At 47.7% G+C, this 20166-nt stretch overlaps 1 protein-coding gene across 6 annotated transcripts in view; it reads left to right on the top strand.

The window, feature by feature from the left end:
* The first annotated feature begins 21 nt into the window (after positions 1–21).
* The window catches only part of ARMH1 (armadillo like helical domain containing 1), a 41365-nt gene continuing 21220 nt past the window's right edge, over positions 22–20166 (top strand). Inside the window, exons 1-3 of one of the 6 annotated variants that reach the window (XM_084786618.1) lie at positions 22–173; positions 14099–14194; positions 16257–16484. In XM_084786618.1, coding sequence (XP_084642744.1) covers positions 16279–16484 — 206 coding nt within the window. In that variant the 5' untranslated portion in view covers positions 22–173; positions 14099–14194; positions 16257–16278. The other 5 variants (XM_084786613.1, XM_084786615.1, XM_084786617.1 and 2 more) reach the window with 5 other exon arrangements.

The raw sequence follows: 20166 nt of genomic DNA, 5'->3' as shown, positions 1-20166 counted from the left end.
TCCCTGCCTAGCAACCACCGAGTCTCTCCGAGCCTCCAGGGGCACCCTGTAGCCCGGCCCTAGCAACCACGCCACGCCCCTCCTGTCTTTGGGCCCCAGCAATTGGCTGACTCTCTTGATCTGGATCAAGTATTGGTCAGTGGGGCAGAGCTTTTGGAGCGTCCCTAGTGAAGGTAAGAGTCGGTGGGAGAGTTGAAGTACTGTGGGTCTGTAGCCGGCACCGCAGAACTTTGCCTTCTCGTACCTGGTAGAAAACATGAACTTGGCACCTCTAACTACAGCTACCTCCGTCACCAGCCACAGTCCCCAGGCCGGAGGCAGAAAAACGAACAAAACAGCGTAAGGAGGCGCGTGCCAACCGGTCCTTCCACCTGTGGGGTTGAGACTGGCTGCCTGGCTGGGAGGGGGTCTTCAGGTAATCATTTAAGAAATCCCCTTTCAAGGATGAGTCCGAGTAGTTTAGACGAGTACAGGTGTCCTGCATTTAGTAAATAGGTACTGAGCCGCCACACATCAGCACTGGGGAGGCAGAGGCAGGTGGATCTCTGCTAGTTCTAGTCCAGCTTGGTCTACACAGCGAGTTCCAGAGCTTACGTAGTGAGACCCTGTCTCGAAAAACAAAACAAACAAACAAACAAAAATTTTTTTAAACCAAAAGACATCAAAGCATCCTCTGACCACACAGGAAAAGGGAGACTAATGCAAAAGAAACAGCCCAAGGCAGCATTTGATTCCAACCTCATCCTGGAACTTCGAGATAGACGATGCCAACGGGAATATATTTCCCAAGGTGTTTCATACTGGGGAGTGCAAGGCCTTGGATTTACCATGAGGACAGCATGGAGTTTGTTCTAGGACTTTAAGCAGGGGAGGACTGGACAGGTGGGATGTGTGTCTTAGTACAATGCAGAGCCTGGATAAAGGATTGGGAGAAGGATTGTTTGAGTGGCCCAGTGGTGGTGGCACACACCTTTAATCCCAGCACTCAGGAGGCAGAGGAAGCCAAATCTCTGAGTTTGAGGCCAGCCTAGTCTACAGAGTGAGTTCCAGGACAGCCAGGGCAACAGAGAAGCCCCGCCTTGAAAAAAAAAATGTTATTTGAGTGATGGGGGAAAGATTGTGTATGGTACCAAGGAGATGGAAGCCAAGGAGGAAAGTGTTGGGGGGGGGGTCGTGATTAAAAGTGTTAGGGAGGTAAATAAAATCTCAAAGATGATACTGGATTCACAAACAAGGAAGTTATTAGTGACCTTTGCAAGTGCCATTTCAGGAAGCAAAGATTGGGTGGCTTGAGAAATGGGTAGGAGGCTCACAGCGTGGTGGTATAGCCCTGTGAGCCCAGCATTTGAGAGGTGGGACCAGGAGGCTCAGTGCTTCAAGGTCGTCCTCAGCTGCATGTGAGTTCCAGACTAGCCTGAGCTACAAGAGACTTGTCTCGGACTAGCCTGAGCTACAAGGGACTTGTCTTAGACTAGCCTGAGCTACAAGGGACTTGTCTTAGACTAGCCTGAGCTACAAGGGACTTGTCTTAGACTAGCCTGAGCTACAACAGACTTGTTTTAGACTAGCCTGAGCTACAAGGGACTTGTCTTGGACTAGCCTGAGCTACAAGGGACTTGTCTTAGACTAGCCTGAGCTACATGAGACTTGTCTCAGGAGGAAAAAAAGAGACGGGATACTTTGAAGGCATTTTGACATTTATTGGCAACCACTAGGAGTATGAGCTTTTGTTCAGATGGGAGAGATCCAACAAAGAGGTAAAAAAAAATAAAATTATAGGGGAAAGAGGACAAGAAAAAGAGTATGACCCCTTCAAAAGTAGAACATCTCACTTTATTTTTTTTTTAAGATTTATTTATTTATTTTATGTAAATGAGCGCCCTATCTACATGTACACTTGCATGCCAGAAGAAGGCACCAGATCACAGTGTAGATGGTTGTGAGCCACCACGTGGTTGCTGGGAATTGAACTCAGGACCTCTGGAAGAGCAGACAGTGCTCTTAACCTCTGAGCCATCTCTCCAGCCCGAACATCTCACTTTAAACAGTTGAGGAGCCACTGGGAGATGGCTCAGCCAGTAAAGTGTTTCCTGAACAAACATGAGGAGCCAACTTAGACCCCCAGGACCTACATAAAAGATGCACAGGTGTGGTGGCACACATCTGTAACCCCAGAACTGGGGCAACAGAGGCAGGCAGATCCCAGAAACTTGCTGGCCAGCCAGTCTAGCCAAATTAACAAGCTCCAGGTGGTAATTGATGGTGAGATGGCTCAGTGGGTAAAGGTGCTTGCTGAGCCAGCCTGGTGGCCTGCGCTCCATCCCTGAACCCACCTAAAGGAGGAAGGAGCCCCAACTCCTCACCATTACCTTTGACCCTTTACACTTGTACGGCTATAAACACACACCCAGACTCACACATACATCATCAGCTATACAGTAACAATATTATTTTTAAAAAGAATAAAAAGATGGAGAGAGTTAAATAACAAAAACAAAACCCAGTGTGGTGGGATCTGAATGCCGAACTCACAGCCACTTTAACAGCACCATGGCTCCCTCACACCCCCATGCTCCTGCCTCAATGGTAGCATGGCTCCCTCACACCCCCATGCTCCTGCCTCAATGGCACCATGGCTCCCTCACACCCCCTTGCTCCCCACTATGTTGATAATAGACTAAATCTCTAGAACTATAAGCCATCCCCACCCAGTTAAGTGGTTTTCTTTATAAAAGTTCCGATGGTCATGGTGTCTCTTCACAGCAAGAGAGTCTGGACTTTTCTCAGTCCAGAAGTTGGTATTGCTGTGACAGGCCGGACCGTGCTGCTTGTGGGTGCAATGTGGGCTTTGGGACTTTGGCTTAGGAAAGCTGTGAACACTCTATGCAGGGGCTTACTGTGCCACACTAGTGTGAGTGTGGAAGACAATCATGCTGAGAGCAATGCAGATCAGGATGGCCCAGATCAAGAGGTTTCAGAGGAGAAGAATATTAGTAAGTGGCATAGGGACTGTTCATGTGATATTTTGGCAAAGCATGTAGCCACTTTCTGCCCTTTGTTCAAATAAAACTGCCTACTGCTAAAATGAAGAGTTTTGGATTAATGGTGTTGGCAGAGGAGATTTCAAGGCAGCCTAGGGTGGTGGTGGCGCACACCTTTAATCCCAGCACTTGGGAGGCAGAGGCAGACAGATCTCTTAAGTTCTAGGCCAACCTGGTCTACAGAGTGAGTTCCAGGTCAGCCAGGGCTACACAGAGAAACCCTGGAGAGATGGCTCAGAGGTTATGAGCACTAGCTGCTCTTCCAAAGGTCCTGAGTTCAATTCCCAGCAACACAATGACTCGTAACCATCTATAATGAGATCAAGTGCCCTCTTTGGCATGTAGGGGGTACATGCAGGCAAAATAGTCTGTATACATAATAAATAAAGAAAAAATATCCAAGGCAGCCTAGTATATACTGTGACACATGATCTATAATGAAAAGGAGCAAACTGAACAAGGAAAAATACAAAATGTACAATTTGAGAAGGAAAGGAGCTCCCAGGAAGTGTGCTGCTGAGCCAATTCCAGTACTCAAGAAGATTAAAGATTAAAGAAAAACTCGAAGCTAAATAGATTAAAGGGCGTGGTGACCCCACCCAGCTAAGCGTCCAACCCGTGAAAAGGAATTACAGAAAAGCTTAAGCAGTGAACGAACCCATCAAAAACAAAAGGATGATGAAAATATATTTGAACAAGGGGGCCATGTTCCAGCCCCAGCAAGCAGCAGAACTTGGCAGCATCAGAAATGTGGTTCTGGCTTTAGAATCCAGGATACAGCTAAAAACAAAAAAACAAAACAAAGCCACACTGAGGCCAAGTATGTGTCAGTGGTGTCCCTGTGTGGAGGCCTAGAGAGACCATTGCATGAAACTGTGAAAGCCTGGATTTCATTGGAACCCCCATGATGTTGGAGATGCCGGAGCTGTGGGGTACCTACCTGCCAAGGAAGCTGCCAACAGGAAGTGGAACTGCCCATGAGAAAGAAGTACGTCAACAAAGCTGAAAGGAGTTGGAGATGTGGAGAGAAGAGTGCTTTGACAGCAGACCTGGAGATGCAGAGTCTGGAGTTTGCCCAGCTGTGTTTTTTTTTTTTTTTTTTTTTTTTTTTGGTCTTGCCTCGGTCCAGGATTTCCTCTCTGTGCTCCCTTTCCTCCCTTTTGGAATGATGATGTGTATTCTGTGCCATTGTATGTTGAGAGTATGTGATCTGCTTTTTAATTTTGATTTTACGGGGGTTACGGTTAAGAAGAAATTGCCTTGAATCTCAGGAGAGAGTTTGAACTTTTAAACAGTGTTGAGCCTGTTATAGACTAGGGGGACCTTTGAAGTTGGACTGATGCATTTTTGCATTATGATCTGGCTACAACTCTATGGAAGCGAGGAAGTGGAATGTGCTGTTTGAATAAGAACGGCCCCCCTAGGCTCATAGACTTGAATGTTAGGTCACCAGGGAGTGGCACCATTTTTGTTGTTGTTTGGCTTGAGACAGGGTTTCTCTGTCTAGCCCTGGCTGCCCTGTAGACTAGGCTGATACTGAACTCAACAGCGATCCGCCTGCCTCTGCCTCCCGAGTGCTGGGATTACAGGTGTGCACCACCATGCCCTGTTCTTTTAGTGTTTTTTGATTTTATGTTTTGAGATGGTGTTTTTTCCTGTAACCCAGGCTATCCTGGAACTTTCAGTGTACCCCTCAAGCTTGTGGTGACCCTGTCACATCAGCCTCATGAAAGCTGGGCTACAGGTTTGAGCATTTAGCTTTAGAGCTAAGAGAAAAAAAAAAAACAATAACATCAAAAAACTCCCACATGATTAAAAATATAACTTAAGGAGAGGCATGAGAAGCCGGGCATTGTAGCACATGCCTGTAATCCTAGCACTTAGGGAGGCAGAGGCAGGTGGATCTCTGTGAGTTCGAGGCCAGCCTGGTCTACAAAGTGAGTCCAGGGCAGCCAAGGCTACACAGAGAAACCCTGTCTCAGAAAGAAGAGGGAGGAGGAGAAGGAGAAAGAGGAGGAGGAGGAAAAGGAGGCGGGGGAAGGAGGAGGAGGAAGAAGAGGAGGAAGAGGAGGACTGAAAGCCAGGCAGTGGTAGCGTACGCCTTTAATCCCAGAGGTAGAGGCCGCCAGATCTCTGAGTTGGAAGCTAGCCTGGTCTACAGCGTACGTTCCAGGACAGCCAGGACTACACAGAAAAAAGGCAGGGGAGGAGGATGAGGGACTAAGAGTGAGAAATAAAAACAGGACTCCAAAGAGAAGAGCTTGTTTGACTTTGCCAGTGAGACCCCCCCCCCCCAGTAACAGAAGCAAGTGATCTTGTTTCTGAGGTGACAGAGAGTGCGAGCCAAGCCGATAACCCTTGTTCTGGAGGTTTCTTGTTTTTATAGATGTTTTATTATAAATTTGGGGTAGAGGCTTTACAAGGGGGTCTCTCTGGTAAATGTTGTCTAAGAACAAGACATTGAGCTTTTTTTAGTTTTTTATTTATTTGGCTTGGTTTATTTTTTGAGACAGGATCTTGCTACATTTGTCCTGGATGGCCTGGTACTTGCTACATAGGCCAGAATAGCACTGAAGTTGTGGTGGTTCCCCTGCCTCGGTCTCCCTAGTGCTGGGTTCACATGCCTGCCTTCTCTTAATTGTTAACTATTGATAGCTTCCTTTTGAATGTTGCTAAGGACCTTTGACTTAGCATGGGCTGCAGTTTTGAAGTTTTATGATGTTGGTTCACTTGCTGGTAGAGGTGGTTTGTGGATTACACCCCACTTATTAGTCACCTCTGACGACGGAACGGTGATTAAAGAGTCCCTTCTGGGCAGAAGACAAAGTGTGCTGGTCACTCTTGCAGGAGACTTCGCCAAGGTGAGAAGGCCACAAACAATTTGGACGAAGGTTTCTAATCTGGATTTTAATTTCATGTACTATGATTTTTCACACCATTTTCTCTCCAAGGTGAAGTAACGACAGTCAGAATTGGCTGCCACTTACAGAGAGACTGCAGTGAGCGTGATGGAGCTGGGCACTTTTCTCTGGCATTCCATGCGAGCCCCAGTTCTGATCAAGCTGGTGAAACCGACTTTTATTGCCCCCTGCATGCCATGATCGACTGACTATAAATTAAATCCTCTTTTCCAAAAGCCATTTTCCATTAGCGCTAATTTGTTTGCTTCTCATTTCTGCTGATCATTAGAGTCTCTGCTTGTGAGCACCAAATTGGAAATCATTTCTTTAACATTTCAAAAAATTTTCTCCCCTTCTTGGATGCCATTTGGCAGCAGCTAAAGAACATTATGGTTTTCAGAAGAACAGCTCTCTCTAATTACAATTTAACTGACCGTTCATGGCACCAAATCCCTGTCCTTAGTATCTAAAGATGACACCGCTGCCTGCGTCGCCAGCCCCTGTCATGGTTGTAAAATGCCTCATAGACCTCGCACCGGCCGGCCTCCTTGGATGGAGCTTCCGACACTCTGCACATAGCAGCTTTGAGAAGGCTGCAGTTTTATGTACCTACATATCACGGACATTCGGATATAAACATCAAAACAAGAGCCGGCTGGTTTCTCATCAGCCGGCAAGCATTTATTAAACATCTATCTTATGCCGCCCGCCCCGCTCCCCCGCCCCCAACAGGGCACAGGAAAACCAACCCTGCCCTTGAGCTCTGCCTCCAGGGAGAAAGAAAGGTGACAGAAGAAGGGGCCACCGAGGCAAGAGCCCTGAAGTGGCCCAGGGGATTTGCCAAAGGACGAAAAAGAAGCTGGCCACTCCTGGTGGCAGGGCCTGGAAAGCCCCTGCAGAGCCTGGAAGATTGAAACCTAGGGGTCCAGTCATATGAAAGTGACTGGAGGTAGGTTAGGTAGGGACCCCTATTATTTTTTTACTTTTTTTTTTTTTGTTTTTTGTTTTTTGTTTTTCGAGACAGAGTTAGCTTTGGCTGTCCTGGACTCGCTTAGACCAGGCTGGCCTTGAACTCACAGCAATCCACCTGCCTCTGCATCCGAGGGCTGGGATTAAAGGCATGTGCCACCATGCCCAGCCCTATTGTTTTTTAAAATAATTTCTTTTTATTTTATTACATTGGCGTTTTGATTGCATGTATGTCTGTGTTAGGGTGTCAGTTCCCCTGGAACAGGAGTTACAGACAGTTGTGAGCTGGCTTGTGAGCTGGGAATTGAACCTGGGTCCTCTGGAAGAGGAGCCAGTGCTCTTAACTACTGAGCCATCTCTCCAGCCCTCCAGGTAGGGACCTTTTTCAAAAATTTATTTTTGGGGGCCGGGTGTGGTGACACACACCTTTAATCCCAGCACTTGGGAGGCAGAGGCAGCCTGGTCTACAAAGTGAGTCCATAACAGACAGCGCTCTGTTAAACAGAGAAACCCTGTCTCAGAAAAACCAAAATGAATAAAGAAAAATAAAATAAATATTTTTTTACTATTGTGTATGGTGCATATGAGCATGTTTAGGATCTTCCTTGGCTACATAATAAGTTGAGGCCAGCCTGGGCTACATGGAGTGCATCTCAGTGGTATAGCATTTACCTACTATGTAAGTGGTCCTAGGTTCTCCCCAGTACTGCAAAGAAAACTGCAGAGGTGGCTTGGGGAATGTCTGATGGGCCCTTCATTCCCTGTGAACCTGATCGCTTCCTCCCTTTCTTTCATTCCCCACAGCCACTCAGTCGCTGGGTCCCATTGTTTCTTCCCAAGAGGCCTTTCTGATTCTATATTCTCCTTGGGCCATTAGGCATCTTTGCCAGATTACAGGAATGGCTTCTGGTCTGGTCCCCACCACGGGTCTTGCCTCTTTTGCCCACATGTATGTCTGTGCACAGGCTCGTGCCTGGTGTCTGTGTATGCCAGAAGAGGGTGTCCGGTGCCCTGGAATTGAGTTACAGAAGGTTGTGAGTCCATGTCAGTCCTAGGAGTCAGCCCAGCTCTCCCGCAAGAGCAGCCTGCTGAGCTATATCTTCAGGCCCATGTCTTTTTTAAAATGTGTATTTTTGTGTGGATGTATGCTGTGGGTGTACAGAGCATACAGAGTCCAGGAGAAGGTGTCAGATCCCTTGGAACTGGAGTTACAAGCAGTTATAATCTACCCAACCTGGGGTGTGGGAGCTGCACCCAGGTCCTCTGGAAGAACAGCAAGTGCTTTTAACCACAGCGCCATCTCTCCAGCCTCATCTTCCAGTTATCATAGGCAGTAATCCGGGGATTTCCAAAACAAAGTCAGGCCAGGCGGTGGTGCAGACCTTCAGTCGGGCACTCAAGAGGCAAAGGCAAGGGGATCTCTGTGAGTTCAAGGCCAGTCAAGACTACACAGAGAAACTGTGTCTAGAAAGAAAGAAAGAAAGAAAAAAAGAAAGAAAGAAAGAAAGAAAGAAAGAAAAGAAAGGGAGGAGAAAGAGAGGGAGGGGGAAGAAAGGAAAAGAAGGTTCTCTTGCCTCTGACTAAGGCCTGGGATTACAGATGTGCTGTGCCACACCCAGTTTTTAGGGTAATAGGGATCAAGATCCATGGCTTCATGCATAACATGCAAACCTTCTACCAGCCGAGCTATGGGCCAAGACCAAGAGCCTGCTTCAACCGAGGACTTCTTTCTAACCTTGGAGGGTTTATACTGAGTCTTGTTTGTTTTTCTTCTTCTTCTTCTTCTTCTTCTTCTTCTTCTTCTTCTTCTTCTTCTTCTTCTTCCTTTTCTCTTTTGATTTTCGAGATAGGGTTTCTCTGTGTAGCCTTGGCTGTTCTAGACTCACTTTGTAGACCAGGCTGGCCTCATACTCACAGCGATCCACCTGCCTCGGCCTCCCAAGTGCTGGGATTAAAGGCGTGCGCCACTACACCCAGCTATTTGTTTGTTTTTCGAGTCAGGGTTTCTCTGTGTAGCTCTGGCTGTCCTGAACTCACTTTGTAGACCAGGCTGGCCTCTAGCAATTCGCTTGCCTCTGCCTCTCTGATTGCAGGGATTGCAAGTATGTGCCACCACACCTGGCTTATATTAAGCCTTAATAAGATATTATGATCGTTGCATTGTGGCTAATAAAACTGAGGCCCAGAGACATTGACTAACCAGCCTAAGGTCACCCAGCTCCAGAATCCACAGCCCTAATTACTGCACAGTACCACCTACTACTTGACATTTTTTATGCCTCTACTTACCTCTGAGCCAGCTGCATATTTTATTCTCTCTGCCTAGAATACACTTTCCCTGTGTCCCCCCTGGCTAGCCATAGACCTTTCATAACAGCTAGCACCCTAACCAAACCAAGTATCCTGTGCTTGCCCCATCAGAACACAGTGTTTGAACTGTAGTGATTGACTTATAAGGCACTCTGTAGGGCTGGAGAGACACTCAGAGGTCAAGAGCAAGGCCTCATGTCCAATTCTCAACACCCACACAGTGGCTTACAACTACCTGTAACTACTGGGCAGTGGTGGCACTCACCTTTAGTCCCAGCACTCGGGAGGCAGAGGCAGGTGGATCCCTGTGAGTTCGAGGCCAGCCTGTTCTACAAAGCAAGTCCACGACAGCCAAGGCTACACAGAGAAACCCAGTCTTAGAAAAAAATAAAAGAAGAATCACAACTACATGTAACTCCAGCTCCAGAGACTCTGATGCCCTCTTCTGGCTCTCAGGAGGCACCAGGCACACATGTGGTGCCCAGATATGTGTACAGATGAACACCCGTACACATATAATAAAACAAAAAGGGGGCTGGGCGTGGTGGTGCACCTCTTTAATCTCAGCACTTGGGAGGCAGAGGCAGGCAGATCGCTGTGAGTTTGAGGCCAGCCTGGTCTGCAAAGCGAGTCTAGGACAGCCAAGGCTACACAGAGAAACCTTGTCTCGAAAAAACAAACAATAAAGTCACCAGCAGAGGAGAGCCACCCAGGCACAGGCAGGAATCAGAATGACCTCAGACTTACCAATGGAAGCGAAGGGGAGACTTGATCTGAGGGAAGATTTTCCAGGACACGCCTCAAGAAAACCAGATGTAAACCAAGAAATAAGATGTGAGCCGCAACAGTAAAGAACAGTAAAAGGAAGCCGCAAGGCAGCATTTGTAGTGAGCCCCACCTGAAGGAGAAAGAGGTCCATGGACACAGGTCTCCAGGAAGAGGAAGGGACTAGATGTGGGTTGAACATTTAGGGGGAAAAATGCGCTACATATGGAACATTTGTGAGGTAAATCACTGCAGATAATTAGAACTAAATGATTGAAAAGAAATGGCCGTGATTGACTCTAGGTAAAAACCAACCGTAAGAAAAGAAAACGCAATAGTATTCTGTTGCTTGACTGGAGAGTTTATTTACTTGGTCAATAATGTAAACAGTATTGATTTAACTGTAAATTGTGGGAAATTATTGTGAGGATAAGGAGGAGGAAAGGGAGGGTTGGAATTTTTCCAGAGAGCTAATTCCTCAGCTGCCAAAATAATAAATAATAAATGTTGTCCAAAATTGATAAATCAAGTAATAGTAGTGTATCAGTTTGCTGAAGCTACCATGACAAAGAGCCATGGGTGGGTGGCTTACACAGCAGGAGCGAAGCTGGAGTCCTGGCTCAGAGGTTAAAAGCACTGGCTGCTCTTGCAGAGGACCCCGGTTCCGTTCCAAGCGCCCACATCAGCTCAGCCACCTGTAACTCCAGATCCAAGGTGGGCACCGCATGCACATGGCAGCCCTGTGTTCTCTCCCTGGTCTGTAGGCTAAAACTATATCACATGGCAGCCCTGTGTTCTCTCCCTGGTCTGTAGGCTGAAAACTATATCACATGGCAGCCCTGTGTTCCCTTCCTGGTCTGTAGGCTGAAAACTATCACGTGGCAGCCCTGTGTTCCCTCCCTGATCTGTAAGTTGAAAGCTAATATCACATAGTAGCCCTGTGTTCCCTCCTTGGTCTGTAGGCTGAAAACTATATCACATGGCAGCCCAGTGTTCCCTTCATGGTCTGTAGGCTGAAAACTATCACGTGGCAGCCCTGTGTTCCCTTCCTGGTCTATAGGCTGAAAACTATATCACATGGCAGCCCTGTGTTTCCTCCCTGGCCTGTAGACTGAAAGCTGATATCACATGGCAGCCCAGTGTTCCCTTCATGGTCTGTAGGCTGAAAACTATCACGTGGCAGCCCTGTGTTCCCTTCCTGGTCTGTAGGCTGAAAACTATATCACATGGCAGCCCTGTGTTTCCTCCCTGGCCTGTAGGCTGAAAGCTGATATCACATGGCAGCCCTGTGTTTCCTCCCTGGTCTGTAGGCTGAAAGCTGATATCAGATGCTGCAGGGCCTCTCGCTTCCACTGCAGATGGCCGTCTTCCCCTGTATCTTCATTTTGATATTCCATGTTCTAATATCTTCTAATTTTTTTTTTGAGACAGGGTTTCTTTGTGTAGCCTTGACTGTCCTGGACTTGCTTTGTAGACCAGGCTGGCCTCGAACTCAGAGAGACCCACTTGCCTCTGCCTCTCTGAGCTCTGGGATTACAGTCTTGAGCCACCACACCCAGCTAGTATTTTTTAATTTTTAAAAATATGTTGCCAGGTGTGGTGGCGTACGCCTTTAATCCCAGCACTTGGGAGGCAGAGGCAGGTGGATCACTGTGAGTTCGAGGCCAGCCTGGTCTACAAAGTGAGTCCAGGACAGCCAAGGCTACACAGAGAAACCCTGTCTCGAAAAACCAAAAAATAAAAATAAAAAATAAAAATATGTTGTTATCATTGGGGAGTGGACTGTGCATATACCATGCTGTGTGTGTGGAAGTCAGAGGGCAACTTGCAGGAGGGCCTTGGAGGCTCCTCTACACTGGCCTCACATAGGGGCCACTCTACAGGGTCCCAGCCCATCATCAACTGGTCCAATCACAATCCTGTGGCTGTGGCCTCAGGGACCCAGTGCTAGGCTCTGATGTCCCTCGTGCCTCCACCAACCATTTCAGTGTCCCATGGTCCTTTTAGATACTGAATCCAGGCTAACCACAGACATCCACCTGCCTCTGCCTCTCAAGTGTTGGAATCAAAGACCTGCGTGTACCACCATACCCAGCCCTGATCTCTTCTTGTAAAAATAACTTCATACTAAGCAAAGGTGCACCTTAATGACCCCACTTTATCCTGGTTGCTGTTTTAAAGACCCTATCAGGACCAAAGTATAGCTCTGTTGGTAGAAGATTTGCCTCGCAAGCGTAAAGACCTGAGTTCAATCCCCAGTGCCCACGTGTAAAGAAGAGGAGGCAGGAGAGCAAGCCAGGCACGCTGTCATTCTTATAATCCAGCAGAGACAAATGGACGCCTAGGGCTAATTAACCTGCGAGCCTAGCCCACAGGGTTGGTGAGGCCCAGGGGGAATGAGAGACCCTGTCTCAAAGTACGAAGAATGACCTCTGCAACTAACCTCGCCTCTAGACGAGTTTCATATTGACATGCGCTCATGTGTCTGCACAGAGCCTACCTCAAAGTGTAGTCATATTCTAAGGTGCTGGGGATTTGGGATTTCAACATATGAGACTGAGGGAGACAGTCCATCCCATAACAAGTTGGGTGTGCATTTGTTCTTTGGAAATGTGGAAGTAAATACCAGAGGAGGCGAAACGGCTGCCTGTGGAGGAGGCAGAGAGAGGCTCGGGGCTAGGCAGGCGCCTGTGGAGGGAGGCAGAGAGAGGCTCGGGGCTAGGCGGGCGCTGTTGTTGCTTTGATTTCATCGCTCTGAGCCTAGTTCATTTCAAACCTCCTGTTCCTCCCTGAGGAGTGGCTTCAGGGCCCTGGCAAGGCCACGTGCACTAATGTCTCCCACAGCACCTTGTAGAGGCTGCTCAATGGGCACATTTAAGAGTTAAAGCTAAGCCGGGCGTGGTGACGCACGCCTTTAATCCCAGCACTTGGGAGGCAGAGGCGGGCGGATCGCTGTGAGTTTGAGGCCAGCCTGGTCTACAAAGTGAGTCCAGGACAGCCAAAGCTAACACAGAGAGACCCTGTCTCGAAAAACCAAAAAAAAAAAAAAAAAAAAGAGTTAAAGCTAGAAGCCGAGCATGGTGGCTCCCAGCACTAGGGAGGTAGAGGCAGGCAGATCGCTGTGAGTTCGAGACCAGCCTGGTCTACAAAGTGAGTCCAGGACAGCCAGGGCTACACAGAGAGACCCTGTCTGAAAAAAAAAAGTTAAATCTAGGTGTGGCGGGCACAAGCCAGCAAACCTAGGACGCAGAAGGCTGAGATCATGTCTGAGGCCAGCCTGGGCTACATAGTGAGACCCTGTGTGGTAGGAAGAAAGAGCAAAGAGGAAAGAAAGACGAACATAAGGGGCGAGTGAGCTTGGGGACTTTGAGGGACCATTGCACATTGTGTCCTGCAAGAAGGTTTCTACCCTAGAGATGCCGGGAGCCTCTCAGGTAGGGCTCAAGAGTTCTGTCCCTAGGTTAATCCTGAGGTCTTAGCCCCTCCTCCCGAGGGTCTAAAAGAGCCACTGTCCTGTCAGTCTTTCTTTCTTTCTTTTAAGATTATTTATTTATTTATTTATTTATTTATTTATTATCATGTTTACAGTGCTCTGCCTGCATGTACACCTGCAAGCCAGAGGAGGGCATCAGATCACATTATATAGATGGTTGTGAGCCACCATGTGGTTGCTGGGAATTGAACTCAGGACCTCTGGAGGAGCAGTCAGTGCCCTTAACCTCTGAGCCATCTCTCCAACCCCAGTCTTTATTTCTTTTACTTTTTTTTTCTTTTGGTTTTGTTGTTTTTGAGACAGGGTTTCTCTATGTAGCCCTGGCTATCCTGGAACTCACTCTGTAGACCAAGCTGACCTCGGGTTTACAGAGATCTGCCTGCCTCCCCAGTGCTAGAATTAAGGTGTTCGACACCACGGCCTGCCTGGTCCTTGTTTTCCTAATGCCAGTTTGGCTGTTGAAGGTGTCTATAGCCTATAACAGTTATTTTTATGTCTCTGACTGCAACAGAGTTTGCCATAATTGATGACATCCCATGAGGGTTTGGTCGTGTGTGTGTGTGTGTGTGTGTGTGTGTGTGTGTGTGCGCGCTTAAATTGGTCCACTCTTGTCCCCCCAGTTCTAGAGGCTGATTGGACCTTGCAGTGTCTTCCTGAAGCTGTGTGGGCGCCCTTCCCAGGAACACAGACCTGGTGTCCTCTGGGGAGTCGTGGAGGTTGGTATGTATGTACGTCTGTCTCAGCATGCCTCAGATTATCGCTTCCTAATAAAAGTCTGATAGCGGGGCCCCATCAATATCTCAAATACATGTGAGGAAACGTTAATTTAGAATCAATTTTAGGATGTTTCAGACTGTAAAGTCCTTTTAACTAGATCTCTGGCGAAGATGTAGGAGCACTTTATGGGACTGTAAATTTCATGTTGAACAGTCTTTGTGAAATACACATCTCACACACACAAGCTGTTCCCGCCATATCAATCATGGCCGCTGCAAGTAATGTTTCACAAATATTCTGTAAATCACAGAAAACCCCACGATAATGTGAAATATGACTTTCACTTGTCTGTTAGACAAAAGAATCGCACGTGCCTCTATCCCATCAGCACTAACATTTGTTATGGATAATAACACTTTCAATCACAACTATTTTTGGGAAACGGGTTTATTTTAAGCCTCCCCTCCCCCCACCGAAAACACTCTCCCAAGGACACAGGCTCCTACAAACCACAGCCCATTAATCCAGCTGTGGAATAGGAACCGGCTCTTCTCACTAACTTTACTTTGAGTTGTTTTCAAAGAGTTAGAATAAATGCCCCAGGTACAAGGTTAGGAAGAACTTTGCCAAAAGTTATCAGCAGAAAGGGGGCAGTGTCTCAGCCGGGCGTGGTGGCGCACGCCTTTAATCCCAGCACTCGGGAGGCAGAGGCAGGTGGATCGCTGTGAGTTTGAGGCTAGCATGGTCTTCAAAGCGAGCCCAGGACAGCCAAGGCTACACAGAGAGACCTGGTCTCAAAAACAAAAACAAAACAAACAAAAAGCCCAAAGGGGGCAGCATCTCAAAAGACCCCAGTCTCCCATCCTGCCTGAAGTACACTGAGAGCCGCTGAAGCTTTTTCGCAAACACCTTCTCCCTTCCATGCCACATCTTGTGTCTGCTCACTTCCGGCCTTCACAGAGCTACCAGCCATGGTAGCACTCAACTACGAACCCGGCACTGGGTGGTTTTCAAGGCTAACACTCAACAGCCAGCCAGTCTAGCCAAATTGGTGCGTTCCAGGTTCAACGAAAGACCTTATCTCAAAAACTAAGGTGGCAGGGCCAGGCATGGTGGCGCACACCTTTTATTCTAGAACTCAAGAGGCAGAGGCAGGAGTTCTAGGCCTGCCTGGCCTATAAATGGAGTTCCACGACAGCCAAGGCTACATAGCAAAATCTACCTCAAAAAATAATAATAAAGGGAAGAGCAGTTAAGAAAGATATGCAACATCAACCTCTGACCTCCACATGCATGTCCACACTCATGTATATGTATGCATACCAACACACACACACACACACACACACACACACACACATACACACACTTTACATATACAGGGGGGGAAAGCCATGTTTAACTGAACTCCTGTAATTCAGCATTCAGGTTTGTCATGAGTTCAAGGCCAGCCTGGTCTACATAGCAAAACTATATCTCAAAAACAACAAACAAAACAAAACCACTATATAATCCTAACGCCTGGGACACAGAGGCAAGCCAACCTCTGATTTCAAGACCAGCCCAGTATCTGTTATCATTGAAACAGCATCTTTCTCAGCTCACTTGGAAATCCTCCTCTCCTGCCTCAGTGTCTGGAAGTACCAGGACTGTAGGTTTGTGCCACTGCTGGGCCACCATGATACTGTTCACTCCATCACAACCTGGCCAAAGGCTCCCTGCTCAAGTAACAGGAGACCTTTCCTCCAGGGGAGTCTCCCCCAGTGCTGGGGATCAAACCTAGGACCTTGTACATGCTGGGTGAGTACTCTACCTGTGAGCTACAGCCTCAGCCATCATTCATTCACTTGTTTTGTGCAGGGCTAGGGATGGAACTCAGAGGTTCCTGCAAGCACTACCAGTGAGCCATGCCCTCGGCCCCATAGCATGGTTTTTGTGCATAGTTACCTCAGCACAAAGGCTTTCCTGGCCTGCAGTAGATCAGGAGAAAAGTGCAGCCCACATAGTTATGGGTTCACATGATTCTAAACATTACAGTACCCTGTTTTCTGTACCTACAAGTGAGCCTCGGTCCTGGCTGGTCATGACGTCTGTAAAGGAGCAGGCAGCAACCAGCCGGCTCCTAAGCTTCCTGCAAGACTGGGACAACGCTGGCAAGAGCCTGCGAGCTCAGATTCTCACCAAGTTCATCGACTGCAACACAGGCAAGACCGGCCCCGAGCTGGAGCTGGAGTTCTCCCAGGGAGCCAGCTTGTTCCTCATACGCCTGACCACCTGGCTTAGAATCATGTATCCTTTGTTGAATTGGTGACAAGTCATCAAAAGGGAAAAAGTATAGTTGAGGGAGTTTTTCTCTCGGTTCCAATATTTTAGAACTGAAAATATGGTGACAAAAATATCTCCAAAGTCAGTTGGGCATGGTGGCTCATGCCTTTAATACCAGCACTCAGGAGGCAGAGGCAGGCGGATCTCTGTAAGTTTGAGGCCAGCCTGGTCTACAAAGTGAGTCCAGGACAGCTAAGGCTACATAGAGAAACCCTGTCTTGAAAAACAAAACAAAACAAAAACCAAACAAACAAAAATCTCAGGGGCTAGAGAGATGGCTCAGAGGTTAAGAACACTGTCTGCTCTTCCAAAGGTCCTGCTGAGTTCAATTTTCAGCAACCACATGGTGGCTCACAACCATCTATAATGAGATCTGATGCCCTCTTCTGCCATGCAGTTGTACATGCAGATACAACATTGTATACATAATAAATAAATCTTTAGGCCGGGCGTGGTGGCGCACGCCTATAATCCCAGCACTCGGGAGGCAAAGGCAGGTGGATCTCTATGAGTTCGAGGCCAGCCTGGTTTACAAAGCAAGTCCAGGACAGCCAAGGCTAACACAGAGAGACTCTGTCTCGGAAAAAAAAACACATACATATATATATATGTATGTGTTTTTTTTTTCTTAAATCTCTCCAAAGTCAAGAACTCCCACCTTCCTGACTCCAAGTGTGTCCTTATTCTGCCCTCTGCCCTCTGTGTCATGAGGCTTGGGGAAGCTAGCACTCTGTCTAGGTCAAATTTATATTTATTCCACACTTCACTCTCTTCCTCAGGGACTTTGTTTTCAATCTTAAATCTTTTTTTTTCTCATCTTTTAGTGTGTGTGTGTGTGTGTGTGTGTGTGTGTGTGTGTGTGTGTATGTGTGTGAGAGTGTGTGTGTGTCCTGGCTGTATATGCACCATATGTTGTGTACCTGGTACCTTTGGAGGCCAGAAAAGGGCATCAGATAATCTGCAACTGTAGTCACAGATGGTTGTAAGCCACCATGTAGGTGCTGGGAATCGAACCCTGGTCCTCTGGAAAAGCGTCCAGTGCTCTTGACAGTCGAGCCATCTCTCTAGCCCCACCCACTCCCTTTTGTTGGAGGCGGGAGGGGCAGGGTCTTATGTAGCCCAGGACAACCTCAAAGACCATGTTACTAACGATGCCCTGACCCTTCTGCCTCCACCTCCCGTGTGCTGGGATCACAGAAACCATCACTGTGCCTGGCATTTCCTCGAAAAATTAAATCCTAGTCTCATCCCTGAGCGCACACAGCCGGCCTTTTCCCCTTCACGATAAAGCTTCCTGGAAAGGTCACTGTGTCTCCTGCCACCCTTCCGCAGTTTCCCCTGCCCACTGCAGTCTCACTTCTGCTTGCCCGGCTCCACCAGTGCAGGTCTTCCCAAGGTTTCCAGTGGCTTCCTAACTGCCGGGCCCGGTGGCCACCTCCTCATTCCTTACACATGCCCTCTTGACACCCTTCGCTCCTGTGCTGAGGCTCCCGTGCTTCCTCTTTCCTTCCGGCCGACCCGCCATTCCTTGGTCTTCCTTTTCTTCATTCTTGAGCCTCTATCCTCGGCCTTTTCTCCTCTCATTCCCTTCTGTTTCTCCCTGAATAATCAAATCCGTTCTTAAGATGCCAGCATCACCCCAGCTGGAAGAGTCTCCAGTTCCCTTCTGGACTCGGAGTTCTTCACCTAGAGGCCCCCAGCTGCTGGCTCCATTCACGCCTCAAGTGGATGCTCGCATTTCTGGGTTATGAAACTAAGTGAATGGGAAGAGAACATAAAAAGAGAAGCAACTTCGGCTAAGGGCACTGGCTGCTCCTCCAGAGGCCCTGAGTTCAACTTTCAGTAACCACATGATGGCTCACAGCCATCTATAATGGGACCTGATGCCCTCTTCGGGTGTGTGAACGCACATGCAGACAAAGAGCTCATATATGTGTGTAATATATTATATTGTGCGTAAATTATATTGTAATGTATTTATATGTAATATATATTACATAAACAAATTAAGCCTTTTAAAAAACAAAACGTGTTTGGAAATAAACAGGCTTGCGGTGCCTGTGTTCTGCCTGGAGGCAGACCGGGACTGAAAACGGTTTGCTTCCCGCTGACTGTGAGTGGTCAGAAGCTGCCTGTGGCAGGCAAGCTCCGTCACTCAGCCCTGCCCCTGGCCCTCAGACCTTTGTGGTATATATTTCCCTCCTCCTCTGAACCCTCTCTCCTCCTGTAAGTCCCCTTTATCTTAATTCTTTCTCCCTTATTAAACACAGAGCATCAGTCTGCCTCTCACTTTATCTTGATTTTTTTTTTTTGAGACAGGGTCTCCTGTAGCCCATGGCCTTGAACTTGCTTTGTGGCCATGTGTTAAGGTTTCTATGGCTATCATAGAACACCACCATCAAAGCAACTTGGGAGGAAAGGGTTTATTTCGTTTTACAGCTGGTAAGTCCATCATCCAGGGACCTCAGAGCAGGAACAGAAGGCAGGAACTGAACACAGGAACTGAAACAGCCACCATGGAGTGGCACTGCTCACTGGCTCACTCTTCATGACTTAGACCCTCCGTCCGGATACCCATCTGGGAGCACCAGCCCAGAGATGGCACTTCCAGGACAGTGCCATACAGGCTTGCCTACAGGCCAACCCAAAGGAGACATTTTCTCTATTAAGATTCCTTCTTCTGCAGGGCACAGTGGTACACACCCTTAATCCCAGCAGAGGCAGAGGCAGGCTGATCTCTGTGAGTTCGAGGCCAGCCTGGGCTACAAACCGAGTCCAGGACAGCCAAAGCTATAATGAGAAACTCTGTCTTGAAGAAAAAAACAAAAACAAAACACAAACAAACAAACAAAAAGATTCCATCTTCCCAGGTGACCATAAATGTGTCACGTTGACATAAAAACTAACCAGAACACCATCAATAACTTTGACCTCCTGGTCCTCCTGCCTTTCCGAGTGCTAGAACTGTAGGTGTGTGCCCTCTTACCCTGTCCTCTTTTTTGATGAGCACCCTGGTGACACTGGTGTTGGCAGGAACTCGGTGACTCAGCGGTAGAGCAGCCATGGATGAGAAACATCAGCGCTTGTCTGGCTTCTGCCCTACAACTAACAGTAACCAGTGACTAGCAGCCACTTTGCTGTTAAGTCTAGACTCTGCTTTTCTTGCTTTTCTCAGTCGTTTTCCATGACCCCATGTGAGACAAAGGAGGTACACACTCTGGCTCCATTTAAAACTTTGGTGTAAGCCGGGCTGTGGTGGCACACGCCTTTAATCCCAGCACTTAGGAGGTAGAGGCAGGCAGATCACTGTGAGTTCCAGGCCAGCCTGGTCTACAAAGCGAGTCCAGGACAGCCAAGGCTACACAGAGAGACCCTGTCTTGAAAAAACAAAAACCAAAAAAACACTTTGGTGTTTGTTTGGTTTTTTTCTTTTTTTTCTTTTCTTTTTTTTTTTTTTTTTTTTTTTTTTTTGAGACAAGGTTTCTCTGTGTACCTCTGGCTGTCTTGGTACTCACTTTGTAGACCAGGCTGACTTCAAACTCACAGCGATCCGCCTTCCTCTGCCTCCGAAGGACTGGGATTAAAGGTACACACCACCACTACATGGCTAACACTTTGGTATTTTATCAGGAATAACTTTACCTTA

The sequence above is a fragment of the Acomys minous genome, assembly GCF_964271855.1.
Source record: "Acomys minous genome assembly, chromosome: 6".
Classification (NCBI taxonomy): Eukaryota; Metazoa; Chordata; class Mammalia; order Rodentia; family Muridae; genus Acomys; species Acomys minous.
The sequence above is the reverse complement of the archived record's forward strand: the minus strand, read 5'-3'. Positions and strand labels throughout refer to the sequence as shown.